The 20,159-nt window shown below is 39.9% G+C and overlaps 2 protein-coding genes across 4 annotated transcripts in view; both read left to right on the top strand.

Moving 5' to 3' along the window:
- pkp4 (plakophilin 4) overlaps positions 1-18,236 on the top strand; it is a 34,046-nt gene extending 15,810 nt beyond the window's left edge. For both annotated transcript variants that reach the window (XM_066664381.1, XM_066664382.1), the window contains 18 exons: positions 491-613; positions 782-978; positions 2,247-2,664; positions 4,507-4,659; positions 5,181-5,388; positions 5,605-5,737; positions 6,784-6,997; positions 8,776-8,959; positions 9,579-9,696; positions 10,135-10,326; positions 11,179-11,352; positions 11,532-11,682; positions 12,290-12,482; positions 12,800-12,884; positions 12,980-13,097; positions 13,285-13,416; positions 13,864-13,937; positions 16,377-18,236. In XM_066664381.1, coding sequence (XP_066520478.1) covers positions 491-613; positions 782-978; positions 2,247-2,664; positions 4,507-4,659; positions 5,181-5,388; positions 5,605-5,737; positions 6,784-6,997; positions 8,776-8,959; positions 9,579-9,696; positions 10,135-10,326; positions 11,179-11,352; positions 11,532-11,682; positions 12,290-12,482; positions 12,800-12,884; positions 12,980-13,097; positions 13,285-13,416; positions 13,864-13,937; positions 16,377-16,616 — 3,107 coding nt within the window. In that variant the 3' untranslated portion in view covers positions 16,617-18,236. The remainder of the gene's footprint in view (positions 1-490; positions 614-781; positions 979-2,246; positions 2,665-4,506; positions 4,660-5,180; positions 5,389-5,604; positions 5,738-6,783; positions 6,998-8,775; positions 8,960-9,578; positions 9,697-10,134; positions 10,327-11,178; positions 11,353-11,531; positions 11,683-12,289; positions 12,483-12,799; positions 12,885-12,979; positions 13,098-13,284; positions 13,417-13,863; positions 13,938-16,376) is intronic.
- A 1,747-nt stretch (positions 18,237-19,983) lies between these two features.
- Positions 19,984-20,159, top strand: part of tanc1a (tetratricopeptide repeat, ankyrin repeat and coiled-coil containing 1a) — an 80,733-nt gene continuing 80,557 nt past the window's right edge. For both annotated transcript variants that reach the window (XM_066664973.1, XM_066664974.1), the window contains exon 1: positions 19,984-20,105. The gene's annotated coding sequence lies outside the window, so the exon portion shown is untranslated. The remainder of the gene's footprint in view (positions 20,106-20,159) is intronic.

Below are 20,159 nucleotides of genomic sequence, written 5' to 3' on the forward strand. Positions count from 1 at the left end.
ATCAAGTGGTTGCCTGCAGCTATAGCTTCCCAGTGAATTTGAATATGTATTCACCATATGTGCACCACACATAAAAGCACCAACAACATTGTTAATAATAGAATATTTTCTATTAAATGGTGAATAATATATTGCCTGGTGAAATGTTGTGCGCTTTTACTGTACACACAATAGTTTTCCACTGAACCTGGATGGAATACAAACAAGTGAACACAAAATATTACACAGTAACTAGAGGTAAAGATTCACAGTGACACTTGAGGTGAGGAATGTCTTGACTTAACATGATGGAGCAGCACTGAATGTCACTTCCTGTGTTATTATTACAAGTCATGTGATGTAGAGCAAGCCAGTGATGTGCTGCTCGCAACCATAATTCCAAAACACAGGAACCTTGAGAAGATGGACACAGAGAACATAACTCACTTCTCAGTGCATATTGCATTGATGAGTGAGCAGTAGCCTGAAAGTCCATCCTTTCCTTTCCCAGAATCCTCAGCAGCAGGTTTGTCCAAACCTCATGCATCAGACGACTGCCCTTCACCCACCTTTGGGATCAGAGTTCAAGGCTCACCCTACTCACCTGAACTGGAACAAATCTCCTTACATGAAAGTGAGGGTTCGTTAGTACGCTCCTCTGAATTCATATTGCTATAAAATCTTTTGTGTGTATTTGTTTGTCTCTTTTTCTCATGTTCAACTAACTGCAGAATAGCGCTGTAATTCCTTTGGAACCTCCATGTTCCTCTCCCCTCTCTTCCAAAATATCTCTTCCATTCAGGGTCAGCGGCTAATTCACGTAGCTCAACTCAGATGAACTCATATTCTGACAGTGGCTACCAGGAAGTGAGTGGGTACTACAGCAACATGGTGACCCCAAGAAGGTCAGAGGGGAGATCCCAGTCAACTAGTTCTGCCCCTAGTGGCAGTCCAAGCATGGCCATGGGCTCAAGAGCTGAGGGACAGGCGTCAACACAGGTATGGGCCTGCTCAGGTGGTCAGACTACGTACAAAAAATTAGTACTGTGCAACCTTACAGATACAATCCCAGTTCCCTAAACACAGGGCCATGGCTGCCTACAGTTTCTGAGCTTCAGGTCATTCAGTTTTAGCCAATAAGTTATTTATATTACGCCTCAGAAAAAAAGACTTTAATACCAATTTCATTCTTGCCAAGCTCTCCAATCTTCAAGATCTAAGTAATCATAACCATATTCTCTAGTGGTCTGCATTTCTTGTCTATATCCTTTTCTCAGTAATAGCTTCAATTATTTCTCTTTTCACTATGGAATTATAGACAAAGCTCTGCATTTTTCTAAATGTGGAGAGGATGTTAAATCTAATTTTCTCAGAACTATGTAATGAAAAATTAAACAAATGGGGCTGGCAATGTATATTATGAATTCTTTTTCTCAGATATGTCTAGAATACATTTACACTTAACAATATTTTCTCGTTATTGTAGTGCAGTTTCTTTTTCAGACGTTCCATTCCACATTAAATGGCTGATTGGAAAATTCAAAGAAATGTGGAATATGAATCCAACTTCTGGCATACAGTTTAGGTGACGAATTAACTCAAGCTTTAACTTTTACAACACTAAGAGTGGATACATTTTCAAGCAAACAATTAAAGATAGTGATACTCACTAAATGTGATGCTCAGTAAAATTCAGTAAACTGCCAGGGAGGACCCACTGGATGAAGCTCATTTGTGACCTCTGCATAATATAACTGGAAAAACGAATAAATGTAGATGAATGTGAGTAAAATTGAATTTTTTGCCTCACAAATGTACTCAAAGAAGATTATAAACTATCCTCTTTTATAATGACTCTTAAAAGTAAAAGAAATTACTTAAAGGAACACTAAGTAAGATTTTGCATTTTTGTTCTTGGGCTCTCCCTACAATTGCAGAGTGTAATTCAATTTTATTGCACTGTGCTGAAATCAAGGGGGAGGAAGGTGTAGGGAGGGAGCTTGGTTTCCTACCGTCCTCCAAATGTGACATATTGCAGTTTCTTCAGTGCTGAGCCTAGTGTAGCAACGACAGAGGCACTATTCTCCCTATTACAGGTCAGTGAAGCCTCACACTGATTTTGAAGCTGCAATTTAAACGTAAGTATATTACATAGTGTTCCTTTAAGTAAATAAAACTGTGTAAATGTTGTGGGTTACTACCCACCTCTGTGAAGCCGTCTGTGAAGTTTTCTGTTTATATTTTGTTATCTGTACTCTGTCTTGCAGATGGTAGGTGGCCGTGTGATGAGGCGTGTTAGTTCAGTGCCGTCGCGTGCCTCTTCCCCACTCTACGCCCCGTCTCCGCCTCACTCTCGCCCTCCACTGGGCTCCTCTCTCGAAAGCCCTTATGGATCGCCCATTGTCTCTGAACCTCGGCCACTGCCCAGCATCTTTCCTGGCACCACCCTTCCGCCCTCTTCCAGCCACGCCCCTGACCCGCTCCACCCCACCTTCCCGGGTCGCCACGGTGATGGGATGGAGTCCCCGACTCTGTTGCGTTCTGGGATGACGGCTCAGCCCCAGCATTATGGGACACTGGGGAAGCACGATACACACACTTATGACAACACACATGCCTCGTTTGGGACACGAGCATATGACATGTTTGAGAGGATAGTCCTTTCTAGACCGGACAGTCTTACAGGTGAGTATCACAATACAGTCACACTCCAACATGCCACTGCCTTCCACAAGGTAGACTGGAGATTGATTACCAATTCAGGCAGGAACAATGTATTATTTCAGTAAGAGTTCTTGGTAAAGTTCTTGCATCAGCCAATTTCATGTTGATTTTTAACTTTGTTGTTTTAGTTTTCTTAAATGAACTGTTTGCAACTGATACAAAAGTTATCATCTCTGGCCATGGCTGTGCTTCATATTACTGTTGAAATAAATTATTTATGATCTATTTACAGATATCATTCAGTACATTTAGGAATGTTTTATTTATGATCAGTGCTAATAAAATCACTTTTGAATTATTAAGACACGTTTTAATTAAGGATTTATTTTAATTAATTAATCAGGTTACATCCATAATTTTAGCTCATCACACACACAAATCATGATTTTTAAAATATTACCAAAACGCCTCTTAGCTTTTCATACAAGTTCAACAACCTGCTCCTTAAAGCATGTGCTAATGCCATCACATATGATTACTCACACGGGTATATTTATAACTCTTTGTGTGTGTATGTGTGTGTGTGTTTAGTAACAGATGCTGTGACACACTGATCCAAAGCCTTGGCAGTATTGACCCAAGTGCTTAGCACAGCCTGAATCCCTTCTCTACAGTATATCTACTGACAATGCCCTCACATTTGTGTGTGTGTGTGTCTGTGTACACTCATGTGTGTGCGTGGGTTTTGTTTTTTTTTGTAAACAATTTTTTTATAAAATTGTGTGATGAAAACACGCTGTGTGAAATACAGCCTGAGATCTGCCCTACTGCCCTATTTATGGCTGTAAGTAGGACTGCTTCTCTTTAGATTAATGACGCAGTGAAGCTTCGTCGAGCAAGCCGCTGAGTCTCAAACAAGGCTGCCTTTATGATAGTATGCAGGTTACTGTTAAAACAGCCTAAAGCAATGCAAGCAATTTCTTCTGTACCCTGCGTGGCTAGGAAAGGAGAGCTAGATCCAGTTTTATTTCCATTACTGGACCTAAGAACTGCATTGAAATGCATTCTCAGGCTTATTCTCTAATAACACTGTCATCCAGACCATTTCCATTATTAAGCATTCACAAATGCTGATTCATAAAAAATACATGTTGGACTTTGTGCAAAAGAGAAAGCCATGTGAATAGAGATGCGGTCTGTGTTCTGAGACAACAGAAAATAATGTTCACTGAGAAATGTGTGAACAAAGCTTAGAAAGACCATTGGGCTGTATTCATTAGTAGTTTGTTGTAATGCTGTTTTATCTTGATTTATCTTGAAAACAAGTGAATGTAATGTGATCTTATTGTAGTTAGTTTTGGAATCTACAGCATATAGCAATTACACAATCATAGTCTCAAGCAATATTTGTCAATTTAATAACCAATAGTAGTATTATATCCATTAGTCTCAATCAAGGCAAAGAATTGCTTGATTTGAGCTGTTATCAAGGTAGTCATGAACCGTACTGACCTTTGTTTGGATTGAAGTGCTCTGAATGTGAACTGACAGCAGTTCAACATTAATGTGACTGACATGTGACAGAAACTCCATCCCAGAGTGCCTCCTATTGGCTCACACATTGCTGTCAGGCTATTGTCTTTGTTCGTTTATTCATTCATTCATTTTCTATAACCGCTTACCTAGCTCATGGTCTCTGAGAGTATTGTCTTCAAATAAAATTAAATGTTGATGAAATGTTTTTTTCATTTAACAGCCAAATGTAATTTTCAGGCATTGGCATGCCTTGCCCACATTAAAATCTATAGAAAAATAAATGTTATTTAACTGATAGAAATATGTACATTTCTTGTCCTCAAATAGGTCTGCAGAGCTCTTATAGCCAGCATAGCCAGCTAGGCCAGGAAGCTCGATCACCTGATCACATAACTCCTGTGTATGAGGACAGAACCTTCCAGAACCCGCTTTATCAGAGTCCAACTCATGGCTCCCAGAGTGCCCTCTCCAGGAACACAGGTACAAACATTTTTTCAATGCATAGAACCTTGGTCATAATACTGGGCCTTAGGGATTGTGGTCCTGGAGTCCCTTAAAAATGTAATAATACTAAAAGAAACACATGGGGAGTTATTGTTTGTGACTAATTAATATCATATGTCTAGCTAGCAGCTGTCACTCAGCATTAGCCGTTTATTATTCTTAGGCTAATGCTACTTGTGAATGATGGCAAACTGAAGATATAAAAACCGATGTCACATCAAAAATGTAGGCTTTAAAAGAAAACAAAACCAGAATTTATAATGTTTTCATGTTTGTTGACATTAAATGTTGTGATATGGGTCTGGTAGGGGCCCCAAGCTAGAGCCCAAGGCCCTAGAAAGCTTAAAATGTGGGTGAAGTGGTGAAATACGTGGTAATAAAATAATGTTTTCAAAACACTAAACAAAACAGCGTTGTATCTCCTATGAGTTTTCGTTTCTGTTTGTGCAAATGTGCTCTCTGTGAATTCCTCTCTATATTTTTTTTCTCCTCACAAGGTTTAGGAACATTGCCGAGGACCACCAGTCAGTGTAGTACCCTGCGCTACCAGAGGGGGGCATACTCCATGCCTTCACACACTGACACTTATCGCTCCACGCTTTATCGTCCGGCAGAGTCCAACTATGGCAGACATGCAGTTGCCATTGACAATAACATGGGTGCCACGCGTTCACCATCAATTGACAGCATTCACAAAGACCCTCGGTAAAGCTTCAAACTGTACACTACAGATACATACAGTTTTATACAAAGTTTTGTAAGTACTTCCAAAGCAAGGCAATCACTGTTATAGTTGAAGTACACTCTAAATACCTGTGTAGTATATACTCATAATTAGGGCAGTACATATTATGCAAACATATTTATAAAATTGGTTGTGCTTGTGGCTTGTGCTAATTTGCTCTTTGTAAATGTTTGTAGAGAGTTTGCATGGAGGGATCCTGAGCTGCCAGAGGTCATCCGCATGCTACAGCACCACTTTCCCTCAGTTCAAGCCAATGCTGCAGCTTACGTTCAGCACCTCTGTTACAGAGACAACAGCATTAAGGCTGAGGTAAACAGACACGTTCTGTGTATACTCATTCTTTACATAAAATTTAAATGATATACACATATCAACCGACAAATATATTGACATATATAATACATATTTACCGAAGCTGCAACCTTGCAAGTCCTGATAGACCACCAAAAATGTCACCATTAAATAAACAACACTTAAAGATCCCCTCCGGTCATTGATTAAACCCCTACTGCCCGTGCACTCCAGTGAAGTGAGGATGAAGACAAATTGCTACCACTCAGACCAAGTAAATTATTGAGAGACTCTTCAATTAACTGATTATTTTAGTGGAAAAAAATCCAACATAAGGCATTATTTGCCAGAAAAATCTCAATATGTTTCTGCACCAAAAAACCCCAACTTATCTCTTTTCATAAAAATGAAATATTTAGAAGTTATTTCCCAGAGAAAAAATCCCCTAAAGCCTTAAAAATGGTTTAGATGTAAATTTACACTTTTCCCTCCATGGTGTTGACTGCTGATTTAGCTCACAATATGTCTCCTGAGTCCTCTAGAAAAAAAACACCCCATGGACATGGTAACTTTTTAGCTTTCTTTAAAGTTTTCATCTTTGACAAAGAGAACTGAGTCTTGCTTTAGACCTTAACCTATTCACATGTGTTTTGACCATCCATTTTGTAAAGACAACACTTTATAAGTCTAAGAGCAGGCAGTGCCAATAAGACGTCTTTACTGAGAAAAGGAAATAGATATGCAAACAGAGAAGCTGCTGGGTTCTGGAAAATATTTCTACAGATGAACTTTAAAAAACTGAAATCAAGGCACGCCCTGTGAAGGACTGGCGCCCCCTCCAGGGTGTGTTCCTGCCTTGGGCCCAGTGATTTCGGGTAGGCTCCGGACCCATCATGAGCCTGAACTGAATAAGTGGCTACAGTGAATTAATAAATTAATTAATTAATAAAATCAAGTCACCCAAAAATATGAGCTGTAATGAGGGCAAAATATTGACAAAGTAGATGCTGAAAACTTGATGTGTTTTATATATATATATATATCTTTACAATGTGGTACTTCAGGTGTGCAGACTTGGGGGGATACAGCACCTGGTAGACCTGCTTGACCACAAAACTCTGGAGGTGCAGCGCAGTGCTTGTGGAGCCCTCAGGAACCTGGTGTTCGGCAAAGCCACCGATGATAACAAGGTCTGTGTGAGGAATGCTGGTGGAATTCCTGCTTTGCTTCGTCTGCTGAGGAAGACCACGGAAACGGAAGTGCGGGAGCTTGTCACTGGTCAGTTGGTATAAGCTGTATGACTGTGTGTACCTGTGCATTTGTGTTTGTACATTCTATGTACCTGTATAACCTTTTGTCTGAAGGGATTGGATAATTCTGGACAATTACTTAATCTGGGACATTTTGTAAAAAATATTTTTCACTCAGTAACAAATCTCAGGACAGCAATAAAATTACTGTGTATTTCTAATGGGTGCCTCATGCATTGTGGTACGATCACAGGAAACGAGATGCTGATATTATGAATATAATAGCTGCCAATATAATCGCACATTTAATCTCTCATCACTCATTTTTCTGATGGAATATGTCTTTCCTCCTGCCGATGCACTCCAGTGAAGTGAGGATGAAGACAAAGTGCCACTCAGACCAAGTGAATGACTGAGAGATCCTTCAATTTACTGATCATTTGGTAATTCATAGCAGAATATTTCCAACTGCCATTATCCGCCAGAAAAATTTGAATGATGTGATCAGTTGATTAGTTTAATAAAAGCTGAGGGTAATTGGACCTTTCAGTCGTCAGAGGAGGAATGAGGAAAACATGGACATAGATTATTCAGACAGAAGTCAAATCAACAAAGTAAAGAACAAAATGGGAAATTACCTTCCTTCCACATATATATCAAATCATATTCAATTTTACTTTATTTTCTGATTTCTTTTTATTCTTTTTACTCTTTCTCTCTTTCTCTCTCTCTCTCTCTCTCTCTCTCTCTCTCTCTCTCTCTTTCTGTGTTCTTGTTCACTATTTTATGCACAGTGTGTATGTTTGATTATGTAATTGTACAAGTTAGCACAGAGCGTAGTATTGTGTAGTGCAGTGAAGGAGAAAGGAAGAGGGAAAAGCACGGTATGTGGGACTGGTCTGATTAATGAAGAGAGACAAGCTGTTGCAGTAGAAGCTACACTGGCTAATCTAACCACACACATGCACACACCAACACATACACGCAAGCACATTGAATGCCGAATATTTCAGTTTCTATGTTGGCAAGCAGGAATCCTTCCACAGCTCACCATCTTCTTCTCTGCTGGCTCGTTCATCTCTGCTGGAGCCAGTATACATATGAACACACATACGCACTTGCACATAGTCACACACACACAGACTGTAAGTGGAATGATAAGAGAGGAGGCTTTTTACACAATTAGCGGCAATTTGCAAATTTAGAAAATTGTCTCTGCTGGCCTCACATACTGTTTTTCGTCCATCAGATTAGAACAGATGTCAATATCAATGGCTCTTTCCTTAAAGCAGCATGTACTTTATGTTTTGCTACTTTAAGGTGAACCCACTGCTGACATGTGCCCAAGTTTAGATACATAGCTTGAATAATGTCCATAGGAAAGCATTGGCAATATAATGGGATGCTTTGGAGCAGCCATGCAAGAGCCTATGTTCTTCATTCCTGGTGTCAGGTTTATAAAATGCTTTATCTTTGGGCTGTGGAGCAGTGGAACTGTGTTCTATGAAGTGATGGGAGCACCATCTAGCACTGTTTCATTATGATTTGTACTGTAACAGTTATTTTACTCGTTGCGTGGCTGAGTGTAACAAAGTCCTAAAGAAGTGTTCCAGTAGACTTCCAAATAAAGTAAAGGCAAAGAGGAAGGACAAGCCCCTGTTTGATACTGATTTTTATAGGAACTAGAATTGGAGGAATACAAACATTTGTACATATATTGTGTCATGTCATATACAACCTTTTTAATTTATTCATTTATTTATTTGATGACTGTTTTCTGTGTTCTTTGCGTTGTCTTATGCTCAGGTGTGTTGTGGAATTTATCATCGTGTGACTCTGTGAAGATGACCATTGTGCGGGACGCTCTTGGTCCCCTCACCAACACAGTGATTATCCCCCATTCTGGGTGGGGTGCAGCCCCCCAGAGAGAAGACCACAAACTCAAACTGCACTCCTCTTTGGTGCTGAGGAACACATCTGGATGCCTCAGGTTAGTGCTGGGCGATATGAGCGCAAATCATTATTTAGCGCAATTGTACATTTTACCATGATTACAAGTAATGAACGATTATTTTGTTTTTGCATTTTCATAGTTCAGTGACGAGGCTTGTACTGTAAATATGCTCCAGGATTAAATATGGGATATATTTTGTCTAATGTTGACATCTTTTTTGTTCAGTATCATCTCAATTATAGTCAAAACAGAGCACAGCCAAATAATGGACGCTTTGTTTTTCTTTGGTACTAGTTGCTCAAGTCGCTTGGTCGGCCTCTGCGTTTAAGATGCTTCCATGTGGCAGATAGGGGCAGAATCACGTGACTACAGCTCGGTAGCATGGTTTTAAGGGAACAGTACATGAACACATAGTGGGGACATAACAGAATTAAAAAAAAATAAAACAAATACAAGATTATGTGAATTAGAAGTTCTGAATGTCGATTTCGATTAATTATTGATTAATTGCCCAGCCCTACCTCAGGTACTGCTGGAAAGTTTAGAGTAATATCCAGAACTTTGAACTCCCCTGGTTAAATTGCCTGTGAAAATAAGTAAAACATCTTATTCAGAAAGCATACTTCATGTTTACTTGTGTGTTTGTCCATGTCAGAAACCTAAGCTCTGCTGGTGAAGAGGCTCGTAGGCAGATGCGCTGTTGTGAAGGTCTGATTGACTCCCTGCTCTATATCATTAAAACTTGTATCAACACCTCCGACTTTGACAGCAAGGTGAGTGACACATTTATTGGCTTGTGACATTTGGTACAAGGGCAATAGAATAGAGACATTTTTGTTTCATACACAGCAGAAAATTGTATGCTTGCTAGAAGCTGATAGTTTGCCAGGGTACACTTTTCTTGAAGAGGAAGCAGAACATCCCACGCCATTCTCTCTCCATCTCTCCCACACAGTTTCAGGTGCCAGAGAACAGTATTAAGTAGCTTTGATGGCCAAGCACAGAATTATACTGCACTGATAAGCGTGTAAGCCTTAGAGCGCTACCTTCTGGTGATTCTCAGGCCCATGCACATTTTTTAAGGATGCAGTGAGTATAGGGTCCTTTATGTTTGATTTTCTGTTAGATTATAATGATGGCGTTTTTCAGGCTTTTTCTGTTTGTTCTTGTCAAGGACAGAGACACTGACATCCCTCTTTCTGTCATTTCAGATTGTGGAAAACTGCGTGTGCACTTTGAGAAACCTGTCATATCGTCTTGAGCTGGAGATGCCCCCGTCTCGCCTGATGGGCACTCAGGATTTGGACACACTCCTGGGCAATGACCCTTCCAGTAAACAAGTCGACTACAGCTGCTGGGGCCTGAGGAAGAAGAAGAAGAAAAGATCCTGGCAGGACCAGCAGGCAAGTCCAATCCTCATAAATATTTTAAAGCCAATTATCCTCAGATGTAAGCTTTTGCCTAGGGGTGTAACAGGCAATGAAAAACGTTCATTCTTTTTTTTTTACCCAAGCTTTTTGTGGGCTAAATGAACACATGGATATGAAACACAAAAACCTACTGTGCAGACCTAACACATCCATAGATGTACACATACAACATTCATGCAGTAAACCTACTTTTGCTTGGCACACCCATAGTTAAAGGACCAGGCTTGGTACCGGAAAGTTGCTAGTTCGATCCCCAAGACTGACCAGAACATCAATGGCTGAAGTGCCCTTGAACATGGCACCTAACCCCTAAACGCTAAACCCCTAAATGATATCTCTCTAAGCATAAGCGTTTAACTAAAATTTCTTCTTAAAGGAACATTAGGTAAGATTTGGAATTTGTGCTTTTGAGCTCCCCCTAGAGTTGCAGAGTGTAATTAATTTTTACAGCACTGTCTTGAAATAAAGGGGGAGGGAGGAGGGTGTCATTGAAGGAGAAGGTCATTGAAGCACCAAAATGATTCTGAAGTTCATCAAGAGTTCATTAGCTCATACCAAAAATTAAATCAATTAAAATGATAACGATATGAATATTCCTATATTTATAAAATCCTCTTGTTTATCTGTACTCTCCTGTGATACTTCTTTGCCCTGTGAGCCTTTAGCTTGTTGCAATATATTTACTACTTCTCCTAATTTGAACTATATGGATTAGAAGCTTGAAGCACAGGTTCAAAACTTACAACACTGTGTTCTGCATGAAAATCCATCAAGTATATAGGGGCTGTATAGACTTTAATTCTATTAATCTGTTTTCCTCTGCAGTGGGACGGAGTCGGGCCCATCCCTGGTTTTTCTGGCAGCCCGAAAGGGGCAGAGATGCTGTGGCACCCATCTGTGGTTAAGCCTTACCTCACCCTACTGTCAGAGAGTTCCAATCCAGCCACACTGGAGGGAGCAGCTGGGTCACTGCAGAACCTCTCGGCTGGAAGCTGGAGGGTAGGCTACATGCAGTTAAACTGCTGTATGCTGACATATTACAGTTAGAGTCCACAGTATAAAAATGAAATATGTGAGTGGCTAAAGTTTCATTCACACTGAATGACCAGAAACATCTCTCAACTACACGTATCAGATGTTCACACCCTTGCTTTCTCTTTGTACGAATGTGTGGTCAGTTCGCAGCTTACATCCGGGCAGCAGTGCGCAAGGAGAAGGGTTTGCCCATCCTGGTGGAGCTGCTAAGGATGGACAATGACAGAGTGGTCTGCTCTGTGGCAACTGCACTACGCAACATGGCTCTGGACGCAAGAAACAAGGAGCTGATTGGTCAGTCTTTCAAGGATACGTTGATGTCATCAAACATTTGTTTTGCTAACATAACTATATTAAAGATGCATTTCGATATGTATGTGATATAGTATGTGCCAACAAGTGTTCTGTGGTCGTCTATGATGGTCATTCTATTTTAGTCAGAGTATCTCCGAAATGTCAGATCGATGGGGCTTTCCTGTTATGTAGTGGTTAGTACCTGCCATTTGTGGTCCAAGAAATGATGACCATTGAACCAGCAACAGGATCATGGGTGTCCAAAGCTCATTGATTCACACAAGGGAGTGAATGGGTTAGCATAGGCATGCAGCTCCATAAACTGCAGGCGGTGACGCTTTTTGCGTTCTAATAAATTTCTGTCAGCCAGCATTGACTTTTTCAGCAGTTTGTCATTTGTAGCTCTTCTGTGAGATCAGACCAAATGGGCTAGCCTTAGCTCCCCTCACACATCAGTGAACCCTGTGTACACGTCGCTGGTCGGGTTTCATTAAACCATTTTTGGTGGGTAATAACCACTGCATGACTCCCAAGACCAGCGATCAATGTATTTTGTTTTTTTCTTTTTCCACATTAAAGAGCAAGTCATTTGTTTTGGGCTTTTTAGGAAAGTACGCCATGCCAGACCTGGTGACACGGCTCCCAGGTCACGGGCCTTCGCTGCTGTCTGATGAGACGGTTGCAGCTGTTTGCTGTGCACTGCATGAAGTCACTAGCAGGAATATGGAAAACGCCCGTGCCCTCGCACAGGCAGGTGGCATTGACAAGCTGGTTTCCATCAGCCGAGGCCGGGGGGAGAGGTGAGATGTCAATATGCCGAAACAAACAAAAGAAAAAACAAAATTGAAAAGCTAATGTTTGCATTTATATTGGAAATCAAGAGGTAGACATTTCCTACTGTGGTGTTTCTAACTCTCCTCCATACACTCAGAGAAATAATTTAGTGCTTGTTCATGGCTCAGATGATTCTAAAAATTCATTTGAAGAATTAGCTTTAGAAAAATGTGTCATGAAATACAACTGGCCCCATATTTTTTTTGACAATCTGCATTACTTTTATATAAACAGATTTAGGGTAAAAGTAGTGGGTATCCTTCTGTCTCTTTCTGTTATTCAGATATTCCATGAAGGTGGTCAAGGCTGCCGCGCAGGTGCTGAACACTCTGTGGCAGTACAGAGATCTGCGCAACATCTACAAGAAAGTAAGTGATCATCAAGAGATGTTTCAGTCTCAATTTCTATTTTCTCACTGGCTCAGTCCAACGATCTCATTACTGTCATCATGTGCAATCTTCAGGACGGGTGGAATCAGAATCATTTTATTACTCCAGTGTCGACGCTGGAGAGAGACCGGTACCGATCTCAACCCACTCTGCCAACAAGCAACTTACAAATGTCACCTGTCATCCAGTCCGGTGAGCCAACACCACCATCACTTTTAATACAGTTCCTAACACTGTTGTTTAACTGACTATATGCTCTTATTATGTTTACACTTCTTATTTTCCCGTTTGTAGTCAACATATTGTCCATTTGTTTGTCTAGTTTGCCACATATTTAATACATCATATCTGTCATATGTTTTATATATTGTATGGTTAGGTGGTAGTGCCACTTCGTCTCCAGCTATGTTGGGAATTAGGGAACATCGGTTGAGTAAGAGGAGGGCTCAGTCATCTATGCAACTTTATAACTATTATGGAGACACCAACAGAAACAAGAATCTGTACACAGGTAAGGATGAGAAATCTGAAGTCTGGGTGTGTAAAACTCTAAATGTAACTCCCATGATAATGCTACTTCACTTAGTCCCAACATCCTGTCCTTGAATATGTAAATATACAGGTTTAACTAGGTCTTTCTCTAAGTGGAGAACTCCATTGGATTTAAAGTGAATGGTGGGAATTGCTACATTGTAAGGACATGTTTCTAATAAAATCTTTACCTAGGGTCCCCTCCTCCACCAAAAAGGTCTCTTTCTAGGGCTCCCTTAAGCCACAGTACCAAATATAATATATGCTTTTTCCATGAAGCCAGAACTTCTTTATTTATAAGCTGCCACTCGTAGCTTTGCAGAACAGCTGAATGTGCTTGAATGAGAAAACTAACTGAATGACTTTGTTGACTACTGTACAGTGTCGAACACTGCTTTTTACTGTGCCAATCATTTGTGTATTTTAGGGTCAGGAAAGCATTCTGCCTATTTCATAAGCTCCTATCCCTCTCCTTCACTTGAGGAACCTCATAGGCCACAGGTGAGACTCTTCCCGATAAAATAAACTTCTCTAATTTTTGAGTTGGTACTTTTCTCTGGCTCTCTAATTTCAAAGTGGGGACATTTTGTAAAGTGCCTTATGAACAAGAATCTGTGATTTGTTAATTCTCTTGAGCATTTATTTAAATGGCCCTGTGAAGGACTGGCGCCCCCTCCAGGGTGTATTCCCGCCTTGCGCCCAATGATTCCAGGTAGGCTCTGGACCCACCGCGACCCTGAACTGGATAAGCGCTTACAGATAATGAATGAATGAATGAATCACAAATACATTGTTTTTAATGGTTTGGCAGCAAACAAATTTAGAATTTAATATCTGCAAAAAGTGTCGCAGTCACACAGCTCCAGAGACCTGGAGGTTGTGGGCTCAATTCCCGCTCCGGGTGACTGTGTGTGAGGAGTTGGTGTGTTCTCCCTGTGTCTGTGTGGGTTTTCTCCGGGTGCTCCAGTTTCTTCCCACAGTCCAAAAACACACGTTGGTAGGTGGATTGGCGACTCAAAAGTGTCCGTAGGTGTGAGTGTGTGAGTGTATGTGTGTTGCCCTGTGAAGGACTGGGGCCCCCTCCAGGGTGTATTCCTGCCTTGCGCCCAATGATTCCAGGTAGACTCTGGACCCACCGCGACCCTGAACTGGATAAGCGCTTACAGATAATGAATGAATGAATGAATGTCTGCAAAACATCCAAAAAGAGTTGTATCAGGGGCAAACAAAAGAGTTAAGGAATCCCATTTCTAAACATTCTATAATAACCAGGTAAATTCATAACAAGTGAAAGCATAATGACTGGTCATGAAAGGAGGTTCTAACAGTCTCTTAGCAAGCAAATTTGTATCTTGACTTACCTAGCCCTGTTAGAGTAATTACGTTAATGATTTAGCATGCCATATATGGACATTTCGTAGATAATTTTTTAAAGACATCTGAATTTGTTAACATAAGAATGAATGGCACAAATATACAAATATTTTAACCATTGCTCTGTTCTGTTCCCTTGTTTTCTGTGGTCTCTATGTTCTGAGGCTGTTATGTTGATTTCCTTGAAAACAGTCATTTTATTTTATTTATGTTTTATTTACTTAGGATATTTAAACATTTTTTATATTTCAATTCTAATATCTGAAGCTAACTGAATCCAAAAGGACACCATCTTTCACCGTCTACTCCATATAATATTGGGAAAACATTCAAGGAATCTGAAGCAATATCAGCCTGTGAAGTGCAAATCTGGAAACCTCTGCTGAATGTGTGCAAATTTTGAGTCCTCAGATTGCAATGCATGGGAACCCCTCCTGCTGTGTGATAAATATTGCCACACGAAGTCAGGAGTACTTCATAAAACTGTTGTCACTTAACACAGTCTACCATTGCATCAAGAAATGAAACCTGAAACTCTATTACGCAAGGAGAAATCGTGAAGATGAGAATCAGTCAATGGCAACCACTGAATGCTGAGCAGCTGCAGTCTTGTATCAAGCAGCAGTGGGAAAAATTCCAAATGTAAAATTTCAATAATTAGTGTCCTCAGGTCCCAAATGATGTAACCTTTGTCCCAACTGTGCCCATTGTTGCAGGTGTCAAATTATAAATTTGTTTATAATAACAAATAACAGAAGATTTATCATTAAATAAAGATTCAAAATCATAAATTAGAAATACTCATTTTTATTGCATGATTACAAAATGTCCCACTGCATTGAAATTATTTTACACACAAAAAGCACAAATGTGCAGAGTGTGGGTACATATAATTTAGCTCCAATCTACTTATTAAGGCCTGTTTAATCTGGATTAATGTCTTTTGGAGAGGTTCTATAATTCAGGTAATTATTGATATATGATCTTAGCTCAGTATGATAATGCAGTTTTGTACTTTTGAAGAAGGCACTGTGGCCTAACTGCTTCTTTCTGATGGTCTGCACCACTCTGCTGGTCCAATAGGTTACTCACTCATTTTAGGTGCAGCCTAGAGTTTTTTTCTGTTTGCTCAGTATTTATGTCCTAACTTAACTTGTAGACTTGATGTTTGTGGTGTAGACATACTGAAATCCCCAGGATGCCATGCGATGCTATATGTAAATGCCTGCTTGCTGTTAGGACACGGTTTAATAATTCCTGAATGCCCACTTCAAACACAGCAGACATTTTATTTTCTTGGCTGTACATAGTGATCCTACAAAAGCTCAATTCATTAACTGCTTTGAATTTGTGCTCTATGAATTGTGAATAACGGTTTGTAAAATCTCTATATATAGTTAATATCAGCTGTGCTGATGTAGGCCACACTTACTGAAAGGTTAGGACCTGTGTGTAATCGTTCAGATACTGCATTCTCAAATTATAGAGTGTCAGCCTAGTCTGGTTTTTGTTTACCCTAACATGCCTGTTTGCCCCTGCTCTCACAATTTGTCTTTCATCTAGCAGCACAGCCAGCTGTACTTCTCAGATGAGCAAAATCAAAGGGCCTACGACACTTATGGAATGTACCTTGCGTCTCCAATGGGCTACGATGACCCTTATTTGGACGAGCCACTCCAGTACCCGGTGGTGAGCGAGAGACAGGCACTCAAGCGCAACACTAACTACGTGGACTTCTACTCTACCACACGCAGGCCTTCCTACCGAGCTCAGACCTACCCCGCATCTCCAGACTCATGGGTGTAGATACAAGTGTGTGTGTGTGTGTGTTTGGATATGTGCAAATGTCTGTCTTTGTCTTTTAAGCCTTGTCCAGATGTATACAGATATTTTTGCATTTCATCTACATAAAAATGCATCTTCTGTCACTGGAAACCAATTTTGAAAAGCAGGATGGACGTGTTTCTGTCACATTTTTGAGAACCTGTAACTTCTGACTGACATCGTGACATCAGTTTGCTCATATCTTTTCTGTGTGTGTTTAGCGAGGGTGCTCTCATAAATTACGTGGCTTAGAGAAACCTTTCTTTTTCTGTATTACCAGTAATGTCAGGTAATATGGTTTGATCCCTGAAGTCTCAGTATTGGCACTATCGTTTAAGGTCATCGGTTCGTTCTCAAGCCAGTGACATCTGTGGAAAACAAAGCGGAAAATTGAGTTAAACCAAGTCTGGTGTTCTGGAACATGTTTTCAAAGCTCATTTATACAATAAGGAAAGAAATCAATGATAATTTCTTCATATTGATTCCATGGATGTTATCAATACTTATTGATAGCCAGCCTTATATTATAGCCTTCTTCTGTTGTCATGCTCAAGTCAGTGCTTCAAATCATTTTTGCTTTTTGATGTGGACAAATATTTTCAAAAATCCCGGGATATGGATATGGCATGGATATGGATTTTTTTTTTTGAAAATTGGAGAAAATAATGTATTTTCAGAAATATCTGGATGCGTGTGGATGAGGCCTCAGTCCGGAAGTGCATGTATGTTTTTCCTGATTATTGCAGGGTGAAGGCCTACCTGAGAAACTGTTGGGTTACATTTATCTACCTATCCATATGCTCTTGTGAGAAGATGACGGAGATATTGTCCTTATGAGTTTGTGTTGCTGTTGGAGTGACAGGTTAATTTCCAGCTGGAGGACTGTGCCTGTGCCATCTGCAGTGTGTGTGTCAGACTGACATAAGCTACCACAATATAGCCTGTGGTAAATTGTGTGTTTGTATGAGCACACAGGTGAGTGTGAGCATGTGCGCATGAGCGTTGTTTGTGTAAACGACTGAAAGTGTGTGCCATTTAAGTAACTTGAATTAAAGTCTTAATTTATTCTGAGACTGAAAGAAGGATATGAAATAGTCATATTTATGTGAGCCAAAGAAGGATATAAACTATTCACGTTTATGTGTTTCTGTTACTGCAATTTTTAAGAGTGTGTGTTCTATGACATCTATGCTACACCTTTAAAGGAATCGGACCATATTCTGTTGTACATTATTTTTCATACGTTTTTTAACGGCATGTTGAAAAAAGTGACCCCACTCACTAAAAACAGTTTAAACGGTGTAGCTACACATTACGTTGGGCAAACTTTTGATGAAGAACACATATCTGTGGAAGACAAAAGCTCTAATAATGTACTGTGCAATGGTAACAAAATGTCCCCTTGTCCAGTCTCATTGATGTACTTACTGTTAAGATTAGTGTGTGCCACGGAGTCGTGTACAAATCTGTCAGTTTATTGTAAAAACGTGTGATATGTGCAGCGCAGCACAAGACCTGTGCCATGTTACATAGCTATGTAGAGCAGTATGAATATATTAGAGACTTTATGGAGCCATCAGGTATTATAACACTAACAGAAATAAAGATGAACATTTGTTTTTGTACGTATGACGCGTGTTCTTTTGTTACAGTTTAATAAGCCCCACCAAAGCCCTGTTGACAGATGTATGTACATTTATTCAGTAACACTGGAGGAGCAGAAGTGAATGCTGGAGATCTGTGTTATTATAATCTGATTCCCACAAAAACAACACGTAAAGGCTTTCTGATCACTCCAACTGTTTACTTAAAATGGACTACGTGGGACATTCAAAAAGGAGTCGAATTATCACTGTTCCACGTAACAACGATGTCCACTGAGGCTAACACTGGTAACACAATGGTGGTTTGTAATCCAGGTTTTTTTGGTGAGTTCATCCCCAAATGTCCTCATATTTGTCACAGATTGTATGGTTTTAATTGCACATTATGGTAAACTGGGCCAGATCAATGAACTAACTCTCAACCTGTAGCTAAATACTGTAAGCAGCCATTTTAAAAGGTGTTTTGCTGACATGAGATTGTATTTTAAAAGGTTAATGTAAATTCTGAGGCTATCAGAATATCATGAGACTTAAAACTATATCTACTTTTATTTTATATCTGCATTGAATTTGCAAGAATTGTCCAAATTATTGAAACAGTGTCTAAACTAAAGCTCCAGTTTAGATTAAATTTGTTCCAGCCTTTTGCTCACTCAGCAACTTTGTATTCTTCATGACGTCGCGTGTGGGACCTCAGGACCTGGGAGGAATTTCCTCCAGTGTTCCAGCAGGAGCCACAAAGAGGCAGCACAGAGTAAAACATGGACTTCACGTAACAGTCTTGACTAACTCACTGTACCTGCGGAATCAAAGGGTACTGTTTGTGTAAATGTACTGAAGGACTGTAGGCTTCATTTTCACTTTATACTAGATGTTTTTGTATCTGCTGCCAGGTTTGCTCTGTTCCTTTATAGGAAAAGTAATATATATATATATTTTTGTCCTTAAGTTTACAGCTTCAAAATCATTTCACAATCATCTCACTTAAATTCTGGACAGTTCTGAACAGTTGTAAGTGAATTCTATAACTGTAGGGGGCGCCCAGGAGCAAACTAAAGCCCCTTAAAACTTACCTATTGTTCATTTACGATTTGGAAAAGTTATAATTGAAAGATATATTTGCATAGTTATATATTTGAAAAATTCACAACTCACTCATAAAAAGCTCCTTAAATCGCAGTGTTTCAATTTTAAAGAATTGAAATATTACCTGCAAAGTTAAACTAAAGGCTTTTTAAAAAAAATCAAGTTAAAAAACAAGCAAAAAATTCAGGACCCAGAAATTCAGGACTCCAACATAAACTTAAAACAAAAAAAAAAGAATACTTAATAATCAGTATAGAGAGTTTGATGTGATGTAGTGGTACTGTTTACTTTTTTAACGTTGTAGGTAGAACAAGAAGTTATTAACACACATTAGTGACTTCTCTGCCTTCCTCCGAAGTCACAAAATTTTAACATGATAAAGATTAGGCGTAGGCTGTGGTTAGTGGTGGTTCTGGTTAAGGGTTGGGAAAGTTTAGGATCAGTATATTTATGGTTAAGCTAAAGTTTCGTGCTAGTTGTTGTGTTTAGGGTTAGTCTAGTGATAAATATGGTAAAAGTTAAGGTAAGTCTTAAAGTAAGTACGTGTGTACGAGACAGAGAGAGAGCGTATATATGTGTGTGTGTGTGTTTTTTTTCACCGCGCGCTTTATTGTGGTAGGTTGTTCCGCTCTGACGTGGTTTGGGGGTGTGTAGCTGCGGCACGCGTTCCTCTCCAGCGAGCGCGAGGAAGGAGATCGGTGAGTCTCGCGCAGTGGACCGTTACCGCCGCTCCTTCATGAAGAGAGAGAGACGGAGCGCTCAGCTCTAAACTTCTGAACTGGTGAGGGTCTTTCGCCCGTTTTGGGTTGGTTTTATTGTGTCTAAACTGAGTTCG

The sequence above is a fragment of the Hoplias malabaricus genome, chromosome 3 (assembly GCF_029633855.1).
Source record: "Hoplias malabaricus isolate fHopMal1 chromosome 3, fHopMal1.hap1, whole genome shotgun sequence".
NCBI classification, from domain to species: domain Eukaryota; kingdom Metazoa; phylum Chordata; class Actinopteri; order Characiformes; family Erythrinidae; genus Hoplias; species Hoplias malabaricus.